We start from the raw sequence: 20,462 nt of genomic DNA, 5'->3' as shown, positions 1-20,462 counted from the left end.
TCAAGTAGAAGTGTGTTATAATTAAACGAAAAATTAGTAAGTACACGTAAATGAAAATTAAATGGTAGTGAAATCAAAACTCTGGAACTCAAGTCCAATGGGCCTTTTTACTTCTGACAGGTCTAGTGTTTCGCTGTTGTGTCTGGCGCGTCGTAACATGTGGGGGGGTGGGGGTGGTAAATCAAGTTGCCGGTTCCTGCTGAATTTCAATTTGCGCTGAATTTGATCTGCCATATTGATATAAAGCGCAACGCCGCTGAGTTTTTATCAAGACTCAAGGCCCTAAAAACAAATTAAAGGCTTCTAAGTTTCTATTGTATCCAATATTTTTGTTAAAATGCGGTTGTTTGCAATTGCATCTCAGCATTCCAAACTCACTGTAAAATGGGAGAGAAGGGGCTGCCAGCATTTAGCTTACACACCTACCATTTATAACTCCAACTGTGTTAAAAATGCTGGCATTTTGACGCAGTGTAAATTGCAAAGGCTTGTGAAACAATTTTATGAAATTGAAAGGTAGCGCTGAAAGCCAGCCACCAACAAAATTTGGTAGTCATAAAGCAGGTGTCACGTCACACTTGTTTTGGCAAGCAAGGAAAGGCACTTTACCAAGAGATGCTTCTTTTTAGCCAAACCAAAACAAAGTGATTACAGTCTAACCTTACCTAACCTGCCCCAACCAAACCTAAGCTAACGTAACATGCAAATTGCAATCTATAACCTACAACATACAACATGCATTTCCAGGTATAGGGCCTCTCCTTGGTTGCAAAAAAGTGTGACACCTGCTTTATGACTACCTAAAATTTTTGCTAACTCCCAGTATTTTTGAACCCACATGAGAATCTCTTGCAATTCTGTTTCATTTTAGCCCAAAATTGAAATGAAACAATCATTTTCTTGAGGTCTGAGGAAGATGCAAAAATGTACTGCCTCACTAGATCTTTTCTCTTGCAATTTAATCCTACCATGGGAGAAAAAAATGACTGCTGTGAAAGTATATTTGGCTAATATTATTTTTCACATTATCAGTGTTTTATGTGACTGCAGGAAAATTCTGGTGCAGCTTTTGGCAGCTTATTGGCAACCAGTGATTTTTCTGTTGATAAAATTGGGCTCTGGTGGCATGGTCTGATAGCCAATGAGATCAAATTAGTTGTCTGAAGATCCAGGTGCAATGAAAATTGATTTTTTATATCCTTAAACCTTTAAATATGCTTGTAAGTAAATACAGCATGATATTCAGCCTCATTGTTAGAGCAGACACTTTGCCCTGCTGATGTTGGATCATAGATACCCCTCTCACTCACCTCCCTCAACACAGAAATGCAAGACCTTAGCTACTATGGGTTGGGATTAGAATGGAAGACAGCATAAGATCTACAGAGCTGTTCGCATGCTATAATTTAATGGGATGAGTCAAGAGACTAAACAGTGATTACAGTCACAGCTTCTTTGAACAGAAGGGAGCAGCCTGGCCACCAAATGCCCTTATACAGGGTGTCCGGATAGTTCTGGCGCTTTTCAACATTTTCTAAAACAAATGCCATTGGTTCATAGATACTAATCAATGGATCAAAACAATGACCAGGGACACCAAGCCACATGCTTCCGCTACGTGCTCATTCAATGTAACCATCGTCGGCGCCGACGACGGCCTCGACGTAGGGGAGGAAGCGTCTGCGGGTTTTGACGATGCGGGGCATTTCCAGGTCCTCCCATGCTGTCATGATGCGAGTCTTCAGCGACTCCAGGTTGGGGTGAGAAATGGCCTAGATCCTGTTCTACAAAACGCGTAGCACGCCTTAGTCGAGCGGGTCAGGTTAGGAGAATAAGGCGGCCTGATCTCATTTCGCCACGGTGATCTGGCCCGGCAAGCTCCTCTGTCAGTTTAGCTTGAATGGCAGCGGCGTTGTTGGAGGGTGCTCTGTGCTGTTGAAATGCGAAGTGACCCTTCGGGCATGTCGTCTTGACCCTCGGGTTGATGTGGCTGTCCAGGAACCCCTCGTGGGCCAGCCTGTCATTCATTTATTCGACATTGACGAAGATGATGGGACATTTTTGTCCATCAGACCCCCGCACTTTCTTCGATTGCCGCGCTGAAATGCTGCTCCGTTCCCATATCGCGTTCGAAACGGTCTGAGGATATTTTCTAAGGAATTCCCGAGTCGAAATAAACCTTTACCAGCTAAACCATTCATCGAAAAACGCCGCATCGCGCTGCAGCTCGAGCCTCGTTCAAGTCGCACCCGGTCGCCGCGCGCAGGCATTCAGCGACAAGGCGCATCTTCGCCCATCTACCCATCACTGAAAACGATTTCAAGGTCATATTTACACGACCTCTGGCTGAGCAATCAACGAGGGGTCATGTCTGTGATGATTGGCTGAATGTCCAATAATCACAGCGCGCGTTACACGGCGTCCAAAAGAAGCGCCAGGACTTTCCGGACACCCTGTAACTTTGTTTGCATGGAGGTGGCTCTGATCCACAGTGTGACATTTGTGTCCAGGAGTCCATTGCCTGTTGTTGTTTTTTCTTCAGTTAGCTGGTTTTGGGTAAGGTAATGGGGTGTTTTTGCTTTTCATGCCCTACAACACTCATGTATTTTTCAGGCGCTTCCTTCATCCCCTGAACTCTTTGCCAGGCTGAGCTGTTCACTATCTACATTTCATCAATCTGTAAGCTACGATTTGGATGCCTTGCACAGGATGGTGATGACAAGACTTATGATTCATGATCAGACTCAATTCCAAGGTCATATTCGTGTGCGTGCTTTTTGACTGACCGGGCAATGAGGGTCTTCTGAGGCCATCGGGAGACGTAGTCGCAGCGCGCTGGTCAGCATTGCAGGAAATCGCGAAGAGTTTCCGCACACCCAGTATTGTGCCCTGAACAAGTGACGAGCGTAAAATGACACGGTTTCCTTCCCACGATCGGTTAGGGATGTCAACTATTGAAACGCGGTTCTTTGCAAATGACAGAACTGACGTACTGACGTTTTAACATTCGCTCGGACCAGGGTCCGAGCCAAGTTCGTCGGACGCGGGAACCATTCCCCGGGAAGATATATGTCTCCCGGTGATGTCAAAAGTTAACCTTTGCCTGTATTGGCGTTTTGTCAGTCGCTACGTTGGAGCGACTGACACGACTGATACGTTGGGATGGTATTCGTTGGAGCCCATCCCCCAGCCATTCGGTCCCTTATCACGCTAGAGCATCGGGGAAAAACGAGTTTGCTGCCCGTGACCAGAATAGTTAAGCCGATGCTACCGAATTTTGATATAGTCGGTCACTGGTTGACCTTCCAGGGCATGTCAATGGCCCGCCAATATTCGGGGAAATTGGGACTTGCTACGACTTCCAAAAGTGAGGTTGTTATGGGAGTTCCGGTCCTAATTCCGAATTGCATATAAGTGTTGATCAAAGATGATGTATTCACGCATTTGTGGTGACCAGTCAACCAGTGGGCGTTGCGCCGGCTATCCATAGTACTAGTAGATATATACTACCAGTACCACTGACAGTTTCGTACCATTTGTATAGGCACCAAAACCTTTCCTCAAATGTTCAGATAAGTGCTAAATTCGAAACTGGCTAAAAAAAAACTACACTTTTAAGTCATAAAAAACTCTGGAAACGCACAGATACTGTATGCCGACAATCGCCTTGTCACAATTCCTGTCCTGTCCAATAACTGTCTGACATGGTCTCAAGAAACAGGTCACAGGTCAAAGGTCGTCTGGTTCAAGGTCATGAGGTGTTCAGGCCGTGTGAAATTGATTGACTCGAGGGGCTGAAAGTTTTGTCATGATCGGCCCGCGGTCGCTTTTTCGCGAGTTATTCGCAAAAAACCGACGAGGGTCCATCTGGCGAGGACCCACTATAAGTGCGAGGGCTAAGAAGTGTAACGAGAAGCTGAAAACTTCGTCCGAAAACTTGCTATAATGTCTAATAAAAAATAAAATAAAAATAAAAATGTCGAATAAAATAATTCGCCGAAGTGTCGCTTCTTTCTTACAGCCCGGAAGTCATCAATAGTCAAACTTTAATGTGTCGCGACTGATTTCTCGACGACCGCATCGTGGACCCATTGCCATCCCCGTAATCTGCACATTGCACAATGCACATGCAACATGCCCGGACACGCCTCCCCCAGTTCGTGAGAAGAGCATTGTGTGCCGCCTGGCCCGCAGGCACCGGTTCCAAGAAGCCTGACGTGCGCCATGCGGGGCGTGACTTGCGATCCGCGGCGCTGTCGCTGACCGCATCTGCCGGCCTGCATCTGCCCGCATCTGCCAGTCGGCCGGCCGGCGGGAGATCAGTCTATACGGAACCCCGAGTGGCGCCGGTGCTGCACTGCGGTCGGCTCTCGTAGCCGCTCGGCCTGCCAGTATAAAGCTGTCGGCTCCGCTGGTAGGTGCTGGTGATTTGTTACTGATTATTAGACGTTGTTGTGATACCTATATCTTGTGTATAGATTTACTTTTGATGTAAGCGCTGTTTTTTTCAGAGCGAGTTCATTGGGAGCAGCGTCTTGCCTCTCACCATCAGCATATTCCTACATATTTAGAAGATGTCAGGTTTCGAAGGATACTGTCACTCTGAATTCTGGGTAAGTAAACTAAAGATAAGTTTATTTTCAAATTTCAATAATTTCATCGATTCATAAAACTACCGATGCTAAAAACACAAGGAATCTTCCGACCAATTCGTCGCTGATTCGTATATCATTGGTCTTAGGTTAGGCCAGATTTGATCGTATTATTGTTGTTACTTTTCTGCAACATACGCTCTCGGTAGGGTATTACAGAGTGGTGTTCTGCCTACACGCATACTTTGCCCGTGCGCTACGCCAGTGATCCACCTCTGTCGCTGTCAGAACGCGGGCTCGGTGTGGCGGACGGACGACCCCGACTTCACGGCGTGTTTCGAGCGCACGGCGCTGGTCTGGGCGCCCTGTGCCCTGCTCTGGCTGCTCGCGCCTGTGGAGATCTTCCTGCTGAAGAGGAGCACAGAAAACCCGCTCCCACGGACCATACTCAACGTCAGCAAATGTGTGAGTACAGCACAATGTGTGAATCCTGGATCTCTTCTGGTTTCGGAAGGGTGTAGTAGTTATGCATGTAGTTATGAACTTCTGCCTGCTGGTGTTTTTTTTTGCGTGACCCTTGTGATCTTTTTTGACCGTTGTCTGACCCGTTCCATGCAGGTCTTGGCCGCCGTTCTACTGATCGTGCAGCTAGCCAGTTTGGCTGTCTCCGCACAACGCTACCACGCCGGTTACAGCGTGCGTGCGGTGGACGTTTTCACACCAATCATCCTATTCGCTACCATAGTAAGTCGGCTGTGAAACGTCTACCTGTTCGTCCGCCGTGCAGGGCAAATGTATGGCTATCGGAGCTGAGACGGTAATGGTGCCCTGGCCAATTCATTGGTCGTTGATATGTTTTCGGTCATGTTTTATAATTGTTGGTAAGCGTCTGCTGGCTATCTATGTGGGTGTTTTGTATCATGTAAACAATCAAGACGGTGTCAAGCTAGCGTTCTTGTTGTTGCGTAGGTAAGTGTTTTTTCTTGAAGTGTGTTATAACAGGTCGAGCACAGCTACAATGATAGACCAGCTTGTTGAGCGATATTGATGCCAACATTCTGATTTTTTGATGTTTTGGTGCTAAATTTATATGACGCCTTGCTGATTCACTGTATTTTCTTGGCGACGTAAGGGTCTACACTAGCAGACGTCTCAGTGGTATGACGGACGGCACACGTGCTAAGATATGCCGTTCTTCGCGGTGCAGTGAGCGCGCATTGCGTGTCACAGGGCGGGCTCGACACCGTTGTTTTCGTGTCAGACCGAATCGTGCTAATAACATTGTGGTCACGCCCGCTGTTTTGGTGATGGGGCCCTCGTAGAGGCTGTGTGTTCGTTTGTATGAATCAGTGCGTGGTCAGGCATAAACTCATTTTAGCAGACGGAAGGTCAATTAGGTGACGAGGCGCCGCGGGACATGATAAACCTAGATGTTTTGTCTAGGTGGTATCAACTTAGCTACGTAACTTAGACTCAGTCTCACCGCATCAGGCGTCACCGTAAGCATCCAGTTAGTTTATCTGGGAGTGCTGTTTATCGTGTATAGCTGTCTGTGTCTCGGCTGTTTGCTGTCTTCTGCTGCTGTTTACTGTGTCTGTGTCTCGGCTGTTTACTGTGTCTGTGTCTCGGCTGTATACTGTGTGTGTGTCCCGGCTGTTTACTGTGTCTGTGTCTCGGCTGTTTACTGTGTCTGTGGCTCGGCTGTTTACTGTGTCTCGGCTGTTTACTGTGTCTGTGGCTCGGCTGTTTACTGTGTCTCGGCTATATACTGTGTCTGTGTCTCGGCTGTTTACTGTGTCTGTGTCTCGGCTGTTTACTGTGTCTGTGTCCCGACCCGTGGACGCAGCCCTCTGACCCCGCCGCGTGCGCCGTCCTCAGGTGCTCGCTCTGCTGCTAACCGTGCTCGGCCGGCGGCGCGGCGTGCGCACCTCCGGCGTTCTATGGACGTTCTGGACCGTGCTGCTGCTGTGTGCCGTGCCCGAGTTCCGAACACGGCTCAGGGCAGCCATTGGGCAGGTATGGTCTCGGTTCGATATATGCTGTGTCACCATAATCGGTCATTTTATTTTGTTGCGGTCATCAAATAAACACATTGGATTGGAATGAAAACGGCCTGTCCCCACTCCCTGCGCTCAGACGGGCCCCGAACAGCCGGTCGGGCCGTTCGTCCTCTACATGGTCTACTTTCCGGTTCTGTTCGGCGAGTGGCTGCTCAGTTGCTTTGCCGACACGCCGACCCAACAGCGCGGAGAGAAGACCGGGGAGGAGGTGAGTACTCCGCTTCAGAGCGACTTCAGGGCGGTAAATCCTTATATTGTGTCGTGGAAGACACACCACGCTCAAATCAGTCAGTCATTGGGGTGAAAATTGTTTTAAAAAAGTAAGCTAATAGTGAAATAGACCTTTCGCTTCTAGCGCTAGGATAATTACAGAGCTGCTCATTATTGTATCGAGTCGCTATTCTTTCAGCATCCCCGCCCCCGCTGTGCTCCGTATCTCACACTATTTTGCTCCCGTCCCACAGAAGCCGTGTCCGGAGGGCTCGGCGTCGTTCCTCAGCCAGCTGACGTTCGCCTGGTTCGAGCCGATGGCCCTGCTCGGCTGGCGACGCTCGCTGCGCCGGGAGGACCTCTGGCGGCTCGACACCAGTCACATGTGTTCCACCGTGGTGGCCGAGTTTAACAGACATTGGCACGGCCTGCTGCACAGCACGCAGAAGTGAGGACGAACGATGGAGGGAGGACTGTGGGGGGGGGGGGGGCGGCTAGGGTGTTGTCATGTGGGTGCCTCGATTTGGACGGGTAGTTGAATCAGGATGGCACCGACTTTCTCTCTCTCTCTCTCTCTCTCTCTCTCTCTCTCTCTCTCTCTCTCTCTCTCTCTCTCTCTCTCTCTCTCTCTCTCTCTCTCTCTCTCTCTCTCTCTCTCTCTCTCTCTCTCTCCCCCTCTCTCTCTCTCTCTCTCTCTCTCTCTCTCTCTCTCTCTTTCTTTCTTTCTTTTCTGTTTTCATTCCTTTTTCGCCGTTTCCAGTCTCCATGCATGTTATTTTCTTTGCACATTTCCTCCGAGCTCACTCTATCGTTAGTCGCCTCTCTATCACGGTTATTCGTGACCGAATTTCCCTGCTCTCGTTGTCTGACGCTGTTGTGCCCCTCCCTCAGCCACTCGGCACCTGACGGACAGAAGGCAGTGCCAAACGGTATCCCCCTCAGTGGAGGAAACGGCCCTCGGAGGACACGAGCTCCAGCTTCGGTCCTCCCCGCCTTAGTGAGGACATTCGGCCCGCGCTTCCTCATCGGAGTCCTTCTCAAGTTTGTCTTCGATACTCTGCAGTTCCTCAATCCTCAGATACTCAGGCAAGTCGGACGGAAAAGTTATGGTTTTGTGGTGTTTCCACCGTCACAAAATATTTGTTCGTAAGAAATGTATAGGCTGGTGAGTGAAATCTACAGTTGATGTATAATTCAGGATTAAAGCGTGATGGTGCATGAATGCCAACTCACGCAGGGCTGACACTGAGCCGATTTTTAAGCTCATTGGGATTATGGATCCGTCGAGCAACGTCGTAAATCGCCTCTCTAGTTCTTCCGCCGCAGTGAGGTTATCAGTTTCGCAAGTACCTACACAATATATATGATAGTAAGATATATTGGATTTAAGACGTTATATCAGTTTTGTGTGTGATAGTCAAATAATTTGCCCTAAAGCAGTGTGATGATTATATTTATTACCCTACAGTACGATAATCGGCTTTTATCATCCCCGCAGTGCTATCATCGGTTTCGTGTCGGACTCTTCGGAGCCGGCGTGGCACGGCTACTTTTATGCCGTGCTGATGGTACTGGTCAGCGTGCTGATGTCCCTAGTGCTGGGCCAGTACTTCTTGCTGATGATGACGCTCGGCATGCACGTGCGCACTGCGCTGATGTCAGCCGTATACACGAAGGTCAGCAGGCATGGTTGGAGGGGGAGGGGTAAGGTGGCGGGATATTGGACTGTGGGGTGGGAGTAGAAGTTAGTCAACTGATTTGGGCTAGAGGACGGGCAGCGTGCTGAGCACTGGCCTGGGTCGGGCCCGACCAATACCATACAGTCAGTGTGGAAGCTCGGTAGCGGACTGGTTCGGCTTCATGACGGACTGAGCCAGGAGGCTTCAGCAGCTTGGTAAATGAAAAAAGAGTGGCTTAAGCAATGAGCAGCTTTCGAAAGTCATGTTTTAACTCTATCATTGAAGATTGACAGTAATGAAGTGCAGTTGGGACTGAGGCACGGACCTAGGTGCTGGTCCACGTGTGACCCCCCTCCCCCCCCCCCCCGTCACCAGGCGCTCACCATCAGCAACTCGGCGCGCCGCGAGTCCACCGTCGGTGAGATAGTCAATCTGATGTCAGTGGACGCGCAGCGGTTCATGGACCTGGTCGGCTACGTGTGCATGATCTGGTCGGCGCCCTACCAAATTGGACTGGCCGTGTACTTCCTCTACCAGGAGCTGGGTGAGGGGTCCGATCCGGAATAATACGACACAGTTGAACACATAATATTCCGCTTCGAATGTCGTGCTTCATTCCAGCTTTGATCATGGCTAGTGATTTGGAATCATTTGTTTTGTCATCTAGTCAGTTTGCAGTCTGACCGAACCTCCCTCCCCCTGCAGGCGCCAGTGTGTTCGTGGGAATCGCCATCATGGTCGTGCTGATGCCCCTCCAGCTATACACGTCGCGGCTCTACGAGAAGCTGCAGCTGAAGCAGATGAAGTACAAGGACATGAGGGTCAAGATGATGAACGAAATACTCGGCGGCATCAAGGTGTGTAGACGTGAGCTTACGTCTTGGTTCGAGGTGAACACGGTATTTACTATTTACCATAAGCACACATTCAGATACGCATGCATCTACAAATATTTGTTATAATATACATTCAGATATGCACCTGCAGTTCCTTATCCTTTTTTGAACTAAATATACGCATATATTTTGGGCGTGCATCTCATTATTTGATCACTGGCATCCAGTCCGAGTTCATATCGGGAGGCGTTGGGATGCAGTGCGGTGCGAACTGCAATAGGTTCGCGCCCCATTTCACGTGTATCACCAATGGTCCTTCCTCCCCACTCCACCAGGTGCTGAAGCTGTACGCGTGGGAGCCCTCCTTCGAGCAGCACGTGCTGGACATACGCGACCAGGAGATCCGCGTGCTGAGGAAGACGGCCTACCTGAACGCGTTCAATCAGTTCATCTGGTCGTGCGCTCCGTTCATGGTAAGCTCCTCCGAACACCGATCTTATCTTGGGATCTGACTCACTGGTATTTGTAACCGGACGCTGTATTCGTATATAAGCAGTTGTACCCTCAAAGATGCGCTCTCCTTTCCGTCGTTTCCATCCTTAGGATACTGAAATCCTTCTCCTTCACGCCGCAACCCCCCCCCCCCCTCCGGGCTGGACAGGCAACTTTATCTCACGCGGGCTGCTCACTTGGGGCGGCACCGCTGCTCCTGAGGGAGCACACCCCGTAGCCGGGTGCAGAGAGTGCTTGGGGGGCTGGTCGGCCTGTCCATTCGGACGGGCTCAGCCCCGGCGACTCTCTAGGGTGTCTGCCCAGACCACTATCTCCCCCTAATTCCTATCATTCTTCTGGCTCTGAAATGGTCCTGTCAGACCGAAAGGGCCTAACCCAAATAAACAAAACAAACAAAGATGTGCGTTGTATCTCCGTGTGCCCTACGCGGCCTACCAGAGGGCTGCCTAATCTACCCTCCCGCTGGCCGCTCTCACAGGTCTGTCTGGGCTCGTTTGCCACCTACGTGCTGACGGAGACGGACGGCGTGCTGGACAGTCGGCGCGCGTTCGTCTCTCTGGCGCTCTTCTCCGCTCTCCGCTTCCCCCTGGCCATGCTGCCGTTCATTACCGCCTCAACAGTACAGGTAAGGATGGAGCCATCGAAATAGTAAGCCCTGACATTTAGCGTCCTTCGGCGTCTTTTGAATGTACCTTGAGTAGGTAATTTTCATGGCCTGTGATAATAAATATCGTACACGTTTTCTATCGTATAGCATGTGCAGTTACAACTGTTTAGGAACCCACACTTCCGGTAAAGCGGGATTGAGATAATGATGGAATTTAGTCGCGAGATGCGCACGGTCCTTTATTCGCTCAAGTCGTCTCCCCTTATGTGGCCGTTGTCTCTTCCCCCCCCCCATATATTACCGATTCCTGATTTCCTCTTACGTATCTTTTTCCCCACTGTTCTCCACCAGGCCAGGGTGTCCCTGAAGCGGATGAACAAGTACCTCAACAGCGAGGATCTGGACGAACACGCTGTGTCCCACGACGACGCAGAGAGTACGTAAGACTACCCGGAAAGGGGTGCTGTGTGTATGTTTGCTTTTGTATGTGCTTGTTAACGGGAATGGTTGTACGCGTGTCATGCGTCTCTGCTGTTGGGGTGGCGTTGGTTTTGGTAAATGGTCATATGCAGATGGATGTCTTTACCGTTGCCATGCTTTGGATTTTGGGCATATATGTATGTAGACTAAAATATGTGTGTTCAGCTACGAATGAGTTCGTTGGTACGAACCTTTAATGAAATGCCTCTATCTCTCAGGAAACTTTTGAAATTCTTCGCTTCTCCTCCTGACCCTGCTGATACCCTGACCCCTCTGACCCTTGACCCCTGTAACCCCTGTGACCCCTGTGACCCCTGTGACCCCTCCTGCCCTCCCAGGTGACCCGGTGGTGGTGGAGGGCGGCTCGTTCGCCTGGGAGGCCACAGCGCCGCCCACCCTCCAGGACGTGACACTGCGCGTGAGCCGCGGCAGCCTGGCGGCAGTGGTGGGTATGGTCGGCGCCGGAAAGTCGTCACTGCTCAGCGCCCTCCTGGGCGAGATGGAGAAACTCACCGGACGGGTCAATGTCAAGGTCAGTCAGGCTGAGGCCTTGACGTATGTACGTTTGACAATCGTGTGAGTGTGAATGATGCTAGTGTTTCATCCCCGTGGCTGCGGTTTGCTCTTCAGCCATGCTCATTAGCGGTTCCTACTTCCGAATGGGAGCTATATTTTGGCTACCTGCTTTGCGAATTGCGATGCCTTTGTTTTCTGTAACTCTGCGACATTTCACATTGCTTAACTCATAATTTGATAGTCAATATTTAGGCCATGTCTTTGAAACAAATGAAACAAACAACCAACAGAAATGGATGAGTATGATAAAGGTAACCCTCATGAGACTTAATGAGGCGCTGTGACGTATGTGCCGCACTAATTGTCCCACCCTGACGCACACCGCAGGGCAGTGTGGCGTACGTGGCGCAGGAGGCGTGGATTCAGAACGCCACGCTCAAGGATAACATTCTGTTCGGCCGGACGCTGGACGAGGACCTGTATAACCGCTGTGTGGACGCCTGCGCGCTGCGGAGCGACTTTGACATGCTGCCGGCCGGCGATGATACAGAGATTGGCGAGAAGGTGCGGCCACCGTCATACCTGTGTCACAAACGGTTACTAACGTTGTGTTAGATGAGTTTCTGGGACCGGGGCGCGGATGGGACCAAACGCCCAGTGAATGATCATAGATCCTCGGTCGGACAATGATCATAGTTCACCTTCTTGTCTCCTTACACCTCCATCCATCGTCCCAGTGATCTGACGCTATCCTACCGTTCAACTACCCTCAGGGTATCAACCTATCTGGTGGTCAGAAGCAGCGCGTGGCGCTGGCGCGTGCCGTCTACAGTGACAGAGACGTCTACCTTCTGGACGATCCACTCTCGGCCGTCGACTCACACGTCGGAAAACACATCTTCGAGAACGTCATCGGACCCGAAGGCATGCTCAAAGATAGGGTGAGCCGTTGTGAATTAGGGTGCTGAAGTTACGCTCTAATGCAAATTTTGTTTTAGGTGACTTTCATAGATCAAAATTTTGTTTGCTGTCAGTTACAATGAGGATGTCGTATGATCGTATCACCAAAGCACGTTTTGCGATGAACAAGTTGTGGATTCGTACCTCTGTCCAAGCCAGCCCACATCAATCGCTACCTTTGTCTTCTATTATTCAACAATCGTCGCCGTGTGCTCCCCTTGCAGACTCGTGTTCTGGTGACGCACGGGATCGCTCACCTGTCGCGCGCGGATCTGATCGTGGTGCTGCGGGACGGCCGTGTGTCGGAGACGGGCCCCTACCGGCAGCTGATGGACAACCGAGGCGCCTTCTCCGACTTCCTGCTGCAGTACCTGACAGAGGCCGGTGCCGAGGACGAGGAGGAGGGTAGGGGAACTTACCGACCGGTCAGAGCCGGTGAGAGGGTTCGGGGAGAGATTCAGTGCCGGTGGGATCGCAATTCGCAGGTGTCAAGACTATGCCCGTGTGTGGAGGAATTAGTGTCTTTAAAGTGTCTATACGTCTTACCAAGCCTGTTCATATGCTGAATACGTCTTAAAAATTGGTACATCTGATGGCTTACGCAGGCGCGCATGAGTGCTTTGCTCATTTGAAGATGCCGCTCACCGGGTCTGTGAGCCGGTAGCGCTAGCTCGTGATGCCTCCGTCTCCCTGACCGTCTGACACTCGCTCTGCGCCGCCCCAGAGCTGGACGAGATCAAACACCAGCTGGAGGAGACGCTGGGCCGCCGCGAGCTGCAGAGGAAGATGGAGCGCGTGCGGCAGGACTCTGAGAGCCGCGCCAGTCAGGGCGAGGGGTCGCCCCGCCCGGTCACCGCCTCCAGGTGAGGACCCGCGGACGGTTCTGTTCAATGGCGACGGATGTGTCACGCTGAGGGAATGGTTCTGGTTCTTCAGTGTACGGCTACAGATGAGTGCATGATTTCAGAGTCGCCAGAGTACTCATAGCATGATTGATACAGGAAATGCTACTTAATTGCTTGATTATGGTTGGCACTGCATCGGACACTGAATAGGCGCTTGCATCCATGCTTAGTGATTATTTCTACTGCTCCTTCCCTGGGGGTTTTACACCAGTTGATATCCTTTATCTGGATATCATTCCAGACCACCAGCTTCGCTGACCCTCACCCTAACCCTCCTGTCTGTGCTGTTCGCTCAGGTCGGCGTCTGTGACCAGTGTGGAGGGGGCCGGCAGCGCCCGCCGCCGCCGGGGCGGCGCTCACCCACACCCCCACCCAGAGGGGGACGGCGGACCGCCGCCGGCGCCGCCCGTCGGTGTAACGACTGAGGAGCGAGACGCCAGGGGTCGGCTCATCGAGGCCGAGAAAACCGAGACCGGGAAGGTAAGCAGGATAGAGGCGCAGGACTGGTGCTCGGAGATTGGCGGCAGGGATGGAGCTACTGGAAAATGGGGTCAAGAGCTGTCTGGTAGAGTACGAAATTATGTATTATTTTCAGAGGCATGCCATAGCTGGAATGTTCAGGGATTATTTACGAATAAGTTTTCACGGGTGTCTTATATTCTCTCTCGCCGCCATGTTCAGGTAACCACATTCGTGGAACAGATGACTTATCCACCTTGGTTTGAAACAATGCGACCAGCGCGATATGTTGCTGGCCTTGGGTCACTACAGAGCAGGATTGGTGTATCCATAGAAAGCAGTAGCCACGTTGTCCACCTGACCTCCATGTGTCCCGCAGGTGAAGCTGTCTGTGTACGGTTTCTACGCGCGGGCGGTGGGAGTCCTGCTAACGCTCGCCACTTTCCTGCTCTACATAGCCGCAGAGGTCAGTCTAGCGTAGCTTCGGAGGAGATAGGGGTATGGGGTCAGCAACGGCAATGCGAATGCTGCAACGTTTCACCGCGGTTGTTTCTTGATATTGTTGTCTCATTCTTTCCCTTTTTCTCTCACTCGTTCATGTTTATATCCTTGTTTTTATCACTTCTGAGGCCTCTTGCACCAAAATCCTCTTGCACCAATGCTTGGATTATTTTGCATCGTATACCCAGTCCAAGTCTCAAATGTAACAATTTGAGTGCAAAATTTAGCAAGCACAAGATTATGTATTGGGCTATTGCAAACAAATTTACCACCGCTAGATTAGCTTATTCTGAAACCGGTTTTTCGATTTTACCTAGCCAGGTAGTTTGGTGCAAGAGGCCTCAGAAGCCTCAGAGGCCTCAGAAGCCTCAGAGGCCTCAGAAGTGATAAAAACGTTCCCCTGCTGTCTATTTCTAAAAACGTTCCCTGCTGTCTATTTCTGACTGATCTTAGCTGAGGTGAAGTTGTTAGTCACATCTTGGTAGCACTGTTCTTAGTGCATCGTTTCGCTGTCCCTCAGGCGTGCAGTGTGAGCTCCAACATCTGGCTTTCCACCTGGACCGAGGACGAGACTTCCTTTAACGACACGGACCGCCGTAACGTCTACCTGTCCGTGTACGGAGCACTGGGCGTCGGACAGGGTGAGATGCAGTGGACGGGGCGGGCGGCTGGCCGCGGGTGAACCGGTGGTTGGAGGATATTTTTATAGATGATATGATATTTTTATAGATATTTTACTGATTTACTCAACCACAAGAAAACCGTAACGCTAAATTGGTGTTGTATGTCTTATCCGAATCGCCAAAAAGAAGTATTCTCGTGAGACGTCAGAAATAGCTGCGTCTACCCCGCGCGCCTTGACGCCGGGAAATGCCTCGTGGTCCACGCCGCTCAACATTTACACCCTTCTGCTCGTTTGGCAGCGCTGTTCGCCGTCTCGGCGTCGTTCTGCCTCTTCACGGGCCTTCTGTCCGCCGCGCGGCTGATGCACTCTCACCTCCTGAGCAACGTGCTGCGGCTGTCGATGGCGTTTTTCGACACGACGCCGCTCGGCCGGACCATAAACCGGTTCGGCGACGATGTGGATACGTTGGACAACGCGCTGCCTATGGTGATCTCCGACTGCATTGTGTGCTTCTGCACCGTCCTGGGCACGCTGTTCGCTATATGCTTCGCGACGCCCATCTTTCTGGCGGTGGTGGCGCCGGTGTTGGTCGTCTATAACCTGGCGAGGGTGAGTGGAGAGGGAGGGAGAGGGGTGGACGGCCCGACAGTGCGTGAAGAAATGTCACCTCGCTTTTTATCAACTCCTTCATTGCATTTTGTGGTGTAGATGCTCGCCTCGTAGCCCTCCTTAACAGGCGCCGATGACCACTGCGGTCCAGGCATCCCTAAGACCAATGCATCCTCACTGCAGTAGCCTGCTTGGTGCTGGGGCTGTGACGATGTACCGTGCTCTCGTGTCTCCCTCAGGTAGTTTACGTGTCGACGTCTCGGCAACTAAAGCGTCTGGAGTCGGTGTCTCGCTCACCGATCTACTCTCACTTTGGTGAGACCATCAGCGGTGAGTGGATGTGGCCCGGCTGCTGAGCCGACTCACACACGGACTGAGGGATAACGGGGAGATCCGAGATCTAACTGCAGCTGACGTCTGAAGATGCAGCTGCTCTATAATTGTTGGCGACACACTTCTGTCAAGGGGTTCTAAACCGATCGCCAATGATTTTTGTTTGTTATTATTTTAGTCATGAATTTGCATCATACAACAATGATCTGCTTTTGGCTGATTCACCTTTCATTGATGTGTGGGCATTTGCAGCGTCTCGTTTTGTCGAATGCTTTTTCATTACCCTGGTCGCATATGTTATAATTGTTTCGGGGCATTGTCTAGCAAGCGTGCCACAGTCCCGTCCAGGTCTATATAGTGCTGTCTTCCCGTGTAACGTCCGGTTAATCTGGGCTGTTGTAGGCGCCGCCACGATACGGGCGTTCGGCAAGGTGCCCGAGTTCACGCTCAAGTCTGAGGAGCTGGTGGATGACAACCAGACCTGCTACTATCCGTCCATGATAGCCAACAGGTAGGTAACGAGAGATGCCCCCATGCTCGCCTGCCACTTTCCGTCAGTGGCAACTGACGAACTGCTGACCAACTGCTGGGGTCTTATGTTATGCACGAACGTTAATCGGCGAGTTTCAAAGATAGCAAACGCCCGAGCGTGCTTTGTACATATTGCGTACAGTTACTGGAAGGAGTGACTTTCACTATTACTTTCGTCCATCGTTAGTAGTAAACCTTCCTCACTTTCTTCATCTTGTAGGCCTAGTTATAGATTCAACATTGCTCAATGCAATCTGCTCAGTTAGCTTTATTTCACTGATGGCTGTTAGTTAAATTGTCTACATTGTAGCAGCTAACTAGTCGATTGCAGACGATTTGACTCTCCATCTGACACGTCCCTCGCCGTTCCAGGTGGCTGGCCTCGCGACTGGACATGGTTACGGCTATCATCATCTTCTTCGCCGCCGTGTTCGGCGTGCTGGCGCGCGACACGATCGAGGTCGGTCTAGTAGGCATGTCCATCAGCTACGCCATGGTCGTCACCCAGGAGTTCAACTGGTTCGTGCGCATGACGTCCGACGTCGAGACCGACATCGTGGCCGTGGAGCGCATCAAGGAGTACTCTGAGACGCCGCAGGAGGCCGTCTGGGTGGACGAGAGCCGGCCCCGTCCGCCGCCCGAGTGGCCGCAGTCGGGCCGTGTGCAGTTCAACAACTACCAGACGCGCTACCGGCCCGGACTCGAGCTCGTCCTCAAGGGCATCGACGCCGACATCTCCGGCGGCGAGAAGATCGGCATCGTCGGTCGCACCGGCGCCGGCAAGTCGTCACTGACGCTGGCCCTGTTCCGTATCATCGAGGCGGCCGCCGGAGATATCACCCTGGACGGTATCCGCATCAGCGACATCGGCCTGCATGACCTGCGGTCCAAGATCACCATCATACCTCAGGTGCGGCGGTCGGCCCGGCGGCGGGGGGGGGGGGGGGGAGTTGAAGGTCAATGAGGGGGCATATTGCAGACTGGCTGGCAGGGGAGGGATATGGTGACTGCATGTGGTTGGGTTGGAGGAAACATAGTTTTCTGTGAGCAGGCCATTAGAGTGGCGTTATGGGTTGTACAGTCTGTCTTAAAAGTACCGCGCAAAGTGACGGTGGATCCATCGAGCCTGACTGAGCAAGGGCCTGCTAAATTTGGGTCACTGAAGCAACTGACATCCTTATCCATTCCCTAGGTCAATTGGTCGGTGACTTTTAAATTAAAACAGGCCCTTTCTCGGTCAGGCTTGATGGATCCACCGCCACTTTGCGCGGTACTTTTAAGACAGACTGTACATAAATGATGGTACTGGTCTACCTGTTGCTCTGCTCTGTTTGTCAACACTATTACTTGTCATAATCAGACGAGACCCCTTTCTTTCGTCGAGTCTCTCGTCTCGTCCCTAGGAGTCGATCTAACCCCCTATCCGCTTATGCTAGTTCGTAAAGCCGTGCTATTCAACTAATGCCATACCGAGCCCGTGGACCCGGCATCTCCTCCGCAGTACTGAGTCCACTCCTTCCCGGCAGGACCCGGTGCTGTTCTCGGGCACTCTGCGCCAGAACATGGACCCGTTCGACCAGTACTCGGACGACCAGGTCTGGGCCGCCCTGGAGCACTCCCATCTAAAGACGTTCGTCAAGGGACTGGACGCCGGACTGCAGCATGAGATCAGCGAGGGCGGCGGCAACCTCAGGTCAGCAAAACGGGACACAATGCGACCTAAGTCGGTCAGAGACATGATATGGCAAGTTTGGGGTAGAGGCTATTTTGTATAAATGGCTGCTCTGTCGCTGTCTTACTACGTACAGGTCTCGCGAGATTAAGCGGTAGGTTTTGCACTTTTACATTTCCGGTTATATCTCAGAAACTAATCGATCTACGATGAAGCCATTTTACACGATCATGGCCGGCTTGTTACCCAACAAGTCGATCGCATCTTCAACACTTAAAAGCTTAAGACGACGAAGATATAGCCTGAAGTACACTAAATTTTCTAGGTGCAAAACCTACCGCTAAAACCCGCGAGACCTGTACCTTATTGCTCCAGCTTGTTACGGAAAAAATCGGGATGTTTCTGTTTCATTGACACGATTCTGATGATAGGTGACCTGACCCGTGTCCTGTAGTGTGCACCAGTGTCAGCTGATCTGCCTGGGTCGCGCGTTGCTGACCTGACTCGTGTCTCTAACAGTGTGGGCCAGCGTCAGCTGATCTGCCTGGGCCGCGCGCTGCTGATCTGACTCGTGTCTCTAACAGTGTGGGCCAGCGTCAGCTGATCTGTCTGGGCCGCGCGCTGCTGATCTGACTCGTGTCTCTAACTGTGTGGGCCAGCGTCAGCTGATCTGCCTGGGTCGCGCCGCTGACCTGACCTGTGTCTCTAACAGTGTGGGCCAGCGTCAGCTGATCTGCCTGGGCCGCGCGCTGCTCCGTAAGACCAAGATTCTGGTGCTGGACGAGGCCACTGCGGCGGTGGACCTGGAGACGGACGACCTGATCCAGGCCACCATCCGGTCCGAGTTCGCCGACTGCACCGTGCTCACCATCGCACACCGGCTCAACACCATCATGGACAGCACCAGGTACCCGGACGGCCAGGGTGACACCACCGGGCAGCACCAGGGTGACACCATTGGGCAGCACCAGATGGGGGGGAGGGGAGACGGGGGTCACGCCACCAGGCACGTTGTGGGCGAGTTGTGCGAGCTCACTCTGGGTTAATAGCCAGTACCATGCGTGAGTATTGGCAAGTTCCAAGTCGTAGACTCCATTTGGCGTTATTTAGGGCAGGTTACGTTTTGAAGCTGTACGAAAACAGTTGATGGCCGATGTTTTTTCTCTTATTATCGCTAAAAGCTCTTTTATATTATTTAACATTGATTTCGATTTCAGGGTAATGGTTCTGGAATCGGGCCGTATCAGGGAGATGGCGCCCCCGTCCGAGCTGCTGGCCGACAAGGGCTCCGTCTTCTACGGCATGGCCAGGGCGGCCGGGCTGGCCTGAGAGACACCACGGCGGCCGGGCTGGCCTGAGAGCTGCCACGGTGGCCGGGCTGGCCTGAGAGCCACCACGGTGGCAGGAGGGCGGCGGGGCTGGCCTGACAGCCGGGACCCGGCGCCCCACGTACCGCCGACGTTCACTGCCTGGGTAACGGGTGATCCCAAAGGTTCACTACATGGAGACTAGATCTGATTTATCAGCTGAGTGAGAGGCCGGACTAGTCAGTGGAACATCATGTGCAGGCTGTTACAGTCGATGTTTATCGTGATACTTCTGCTAACACAGTCAGGTTGATGCTTTTCGATGTGATTTCCGTGCATTAAAAGGCAGGTACTTAATACTAAGACAAGTGAGGACAGCTTTTCGTAACAGTCATTTGTCAGCAGTTATTTGTCGTATGGACCCGACCGTCCATAATCGTCGCATTACTGTGATGTGGTTGTCAAGTTTTGTCATGTGGTTGGTGTTGTAAAACTGTAACCAAGACGGGATAGCATGCTACGTGGTTTCTATTGTAACTGGTAAGCGGGGTCAGGCAGATACGACTGGTCAGGGAGATACTCTGTGGATACTTAGCGACTGGTTGGTATTTGTTAATGACACCAAGTCGGTAAGCCAGCCACTCGTGTCCAGACGGCATTTTTGGGACTTGGCCCAGTCCCCATTTTGGGACCTTTAGCTCTGTGCAGGGAATCTCAGTGGCCTTGGAATGGAACAATGTGATCTGATTCGATCTTTTTGGATGTTTTGTGATCGTTACTTCTCTAGAAGGCAGTTTGAAAGGCAGCTCTTGTGATCTTTCCATGGACACGACTGTCCATAAACCGTCTCAGAGCTAGCCTCAGAACTACTAGGTGTTGTGACTTTGTGACTGTGTAAGGTTGTCGTCTGGTTAGTCTTTGTAACAAAGACAAGGCAGCATAATAGGTGGATGTGCCGTTTGTTACTTACATAAATACACAAATCATTTTCCGAATTCTCAGACTATGGAACTATCAGCAGCATGTTATACCTACATCACGACTGAAATTTCAATGTTAGGTATCTA

At 51.5% G+C, this 20,462-nt stretch overlaps 1 protein-coding gene across 1 annotated transcript; it reads left to right on the top strand.

Moving 5' to 3' along the window:
- Positions 1-20,406, top strand: LOC122384940 (multidrug resistance-associated protein 1-like). Its single transcript, XM_043372786.1, has 30 exons — positions 1-36; positions 4,195-4,414; positions 4,497-4,613; positions 4,881-5,057; positions 5,211-5,336; positions 6,471-6,608; positions 6,729-6,860; positions 7,117-7,310; positions 7,754-7,948; positions 8,361-8,538; positions 8,917-9,085; positions 9,247-9,398; positions 9,713-9,850; positions 10,369-10,515; positions 10,849-10,933; positions 11,316-11,509; positions 11,881-12,057; positions 12,267-12,434; positions 12,678-12,858; positions 13,178-13,316; positions 13,655-13,838; positions 14,197-14,283; positions 14,839-14,959; positions 15,242-15,552; positions 15,792-15,882; positions 16,288-16,396; positions 16,789-17,326; positions 17,943-18,109; positions 18,801-18,995; positions 19,306-20,406. Exons 3-30 carry the CDS (start codon positions 4,575-4,577, stop codon positions 19,415-19,417), a joined length of 4,644 nt encoding a protein of 1,547 aa, XP_043228721.1. The 5' UTR covers positions 1-36; positions 4,195-4,414; positions 4,497-4,574; the 3' UTR covers positions 19,418-20,406.
- The last annotated feature ends 56 nt before the right edge of the window (positions 20,407-20,462 follow it).

The sequence above is a fragment of the Amphibalanus amphitrite genome, unplaced genomic scaffold (assembly GCF_019059575.1).
Source record: "Amphibalanus amphitrite isolate SeventyFive unplaced genomic scaffold, NRLGWU_Aamphi_draft 000204F_arrow, whole genome shotgun sequence".
Lineage (NCBI taxonomy): Eukaryota > Metazoa > Arthropoda > Thecostraca > Balanomorpha > Balanidae > Amphibalanus > Amphibalanus amphitrite.
This window is presented reverse-complemented; position numbering and strand designations above follow the sequence as displayed.

Coding starts and splice junctions, on each gene's coding strand:
- LOC122384940 (XM_043372786.1), top strand. CDS start 4,575: ATGTCAGGTTTCGAAGGATACTGTCACTCTGAATTCTGG. Junction 9,399..9,712: donor AAATACTCGGCGGCATCAAG/GTGTGTAGACGT, acceptor CCACTCCACCAG/GTGCTGAAGCTGTACGCGTG. Junction 14,960..15,241: donor AGCACTGGGCGTCGGACAGG/GTGAGATGCAGT, acceptor CTCGTTTGGCAG/CGCTGTTCGCCGTCTCGGCG.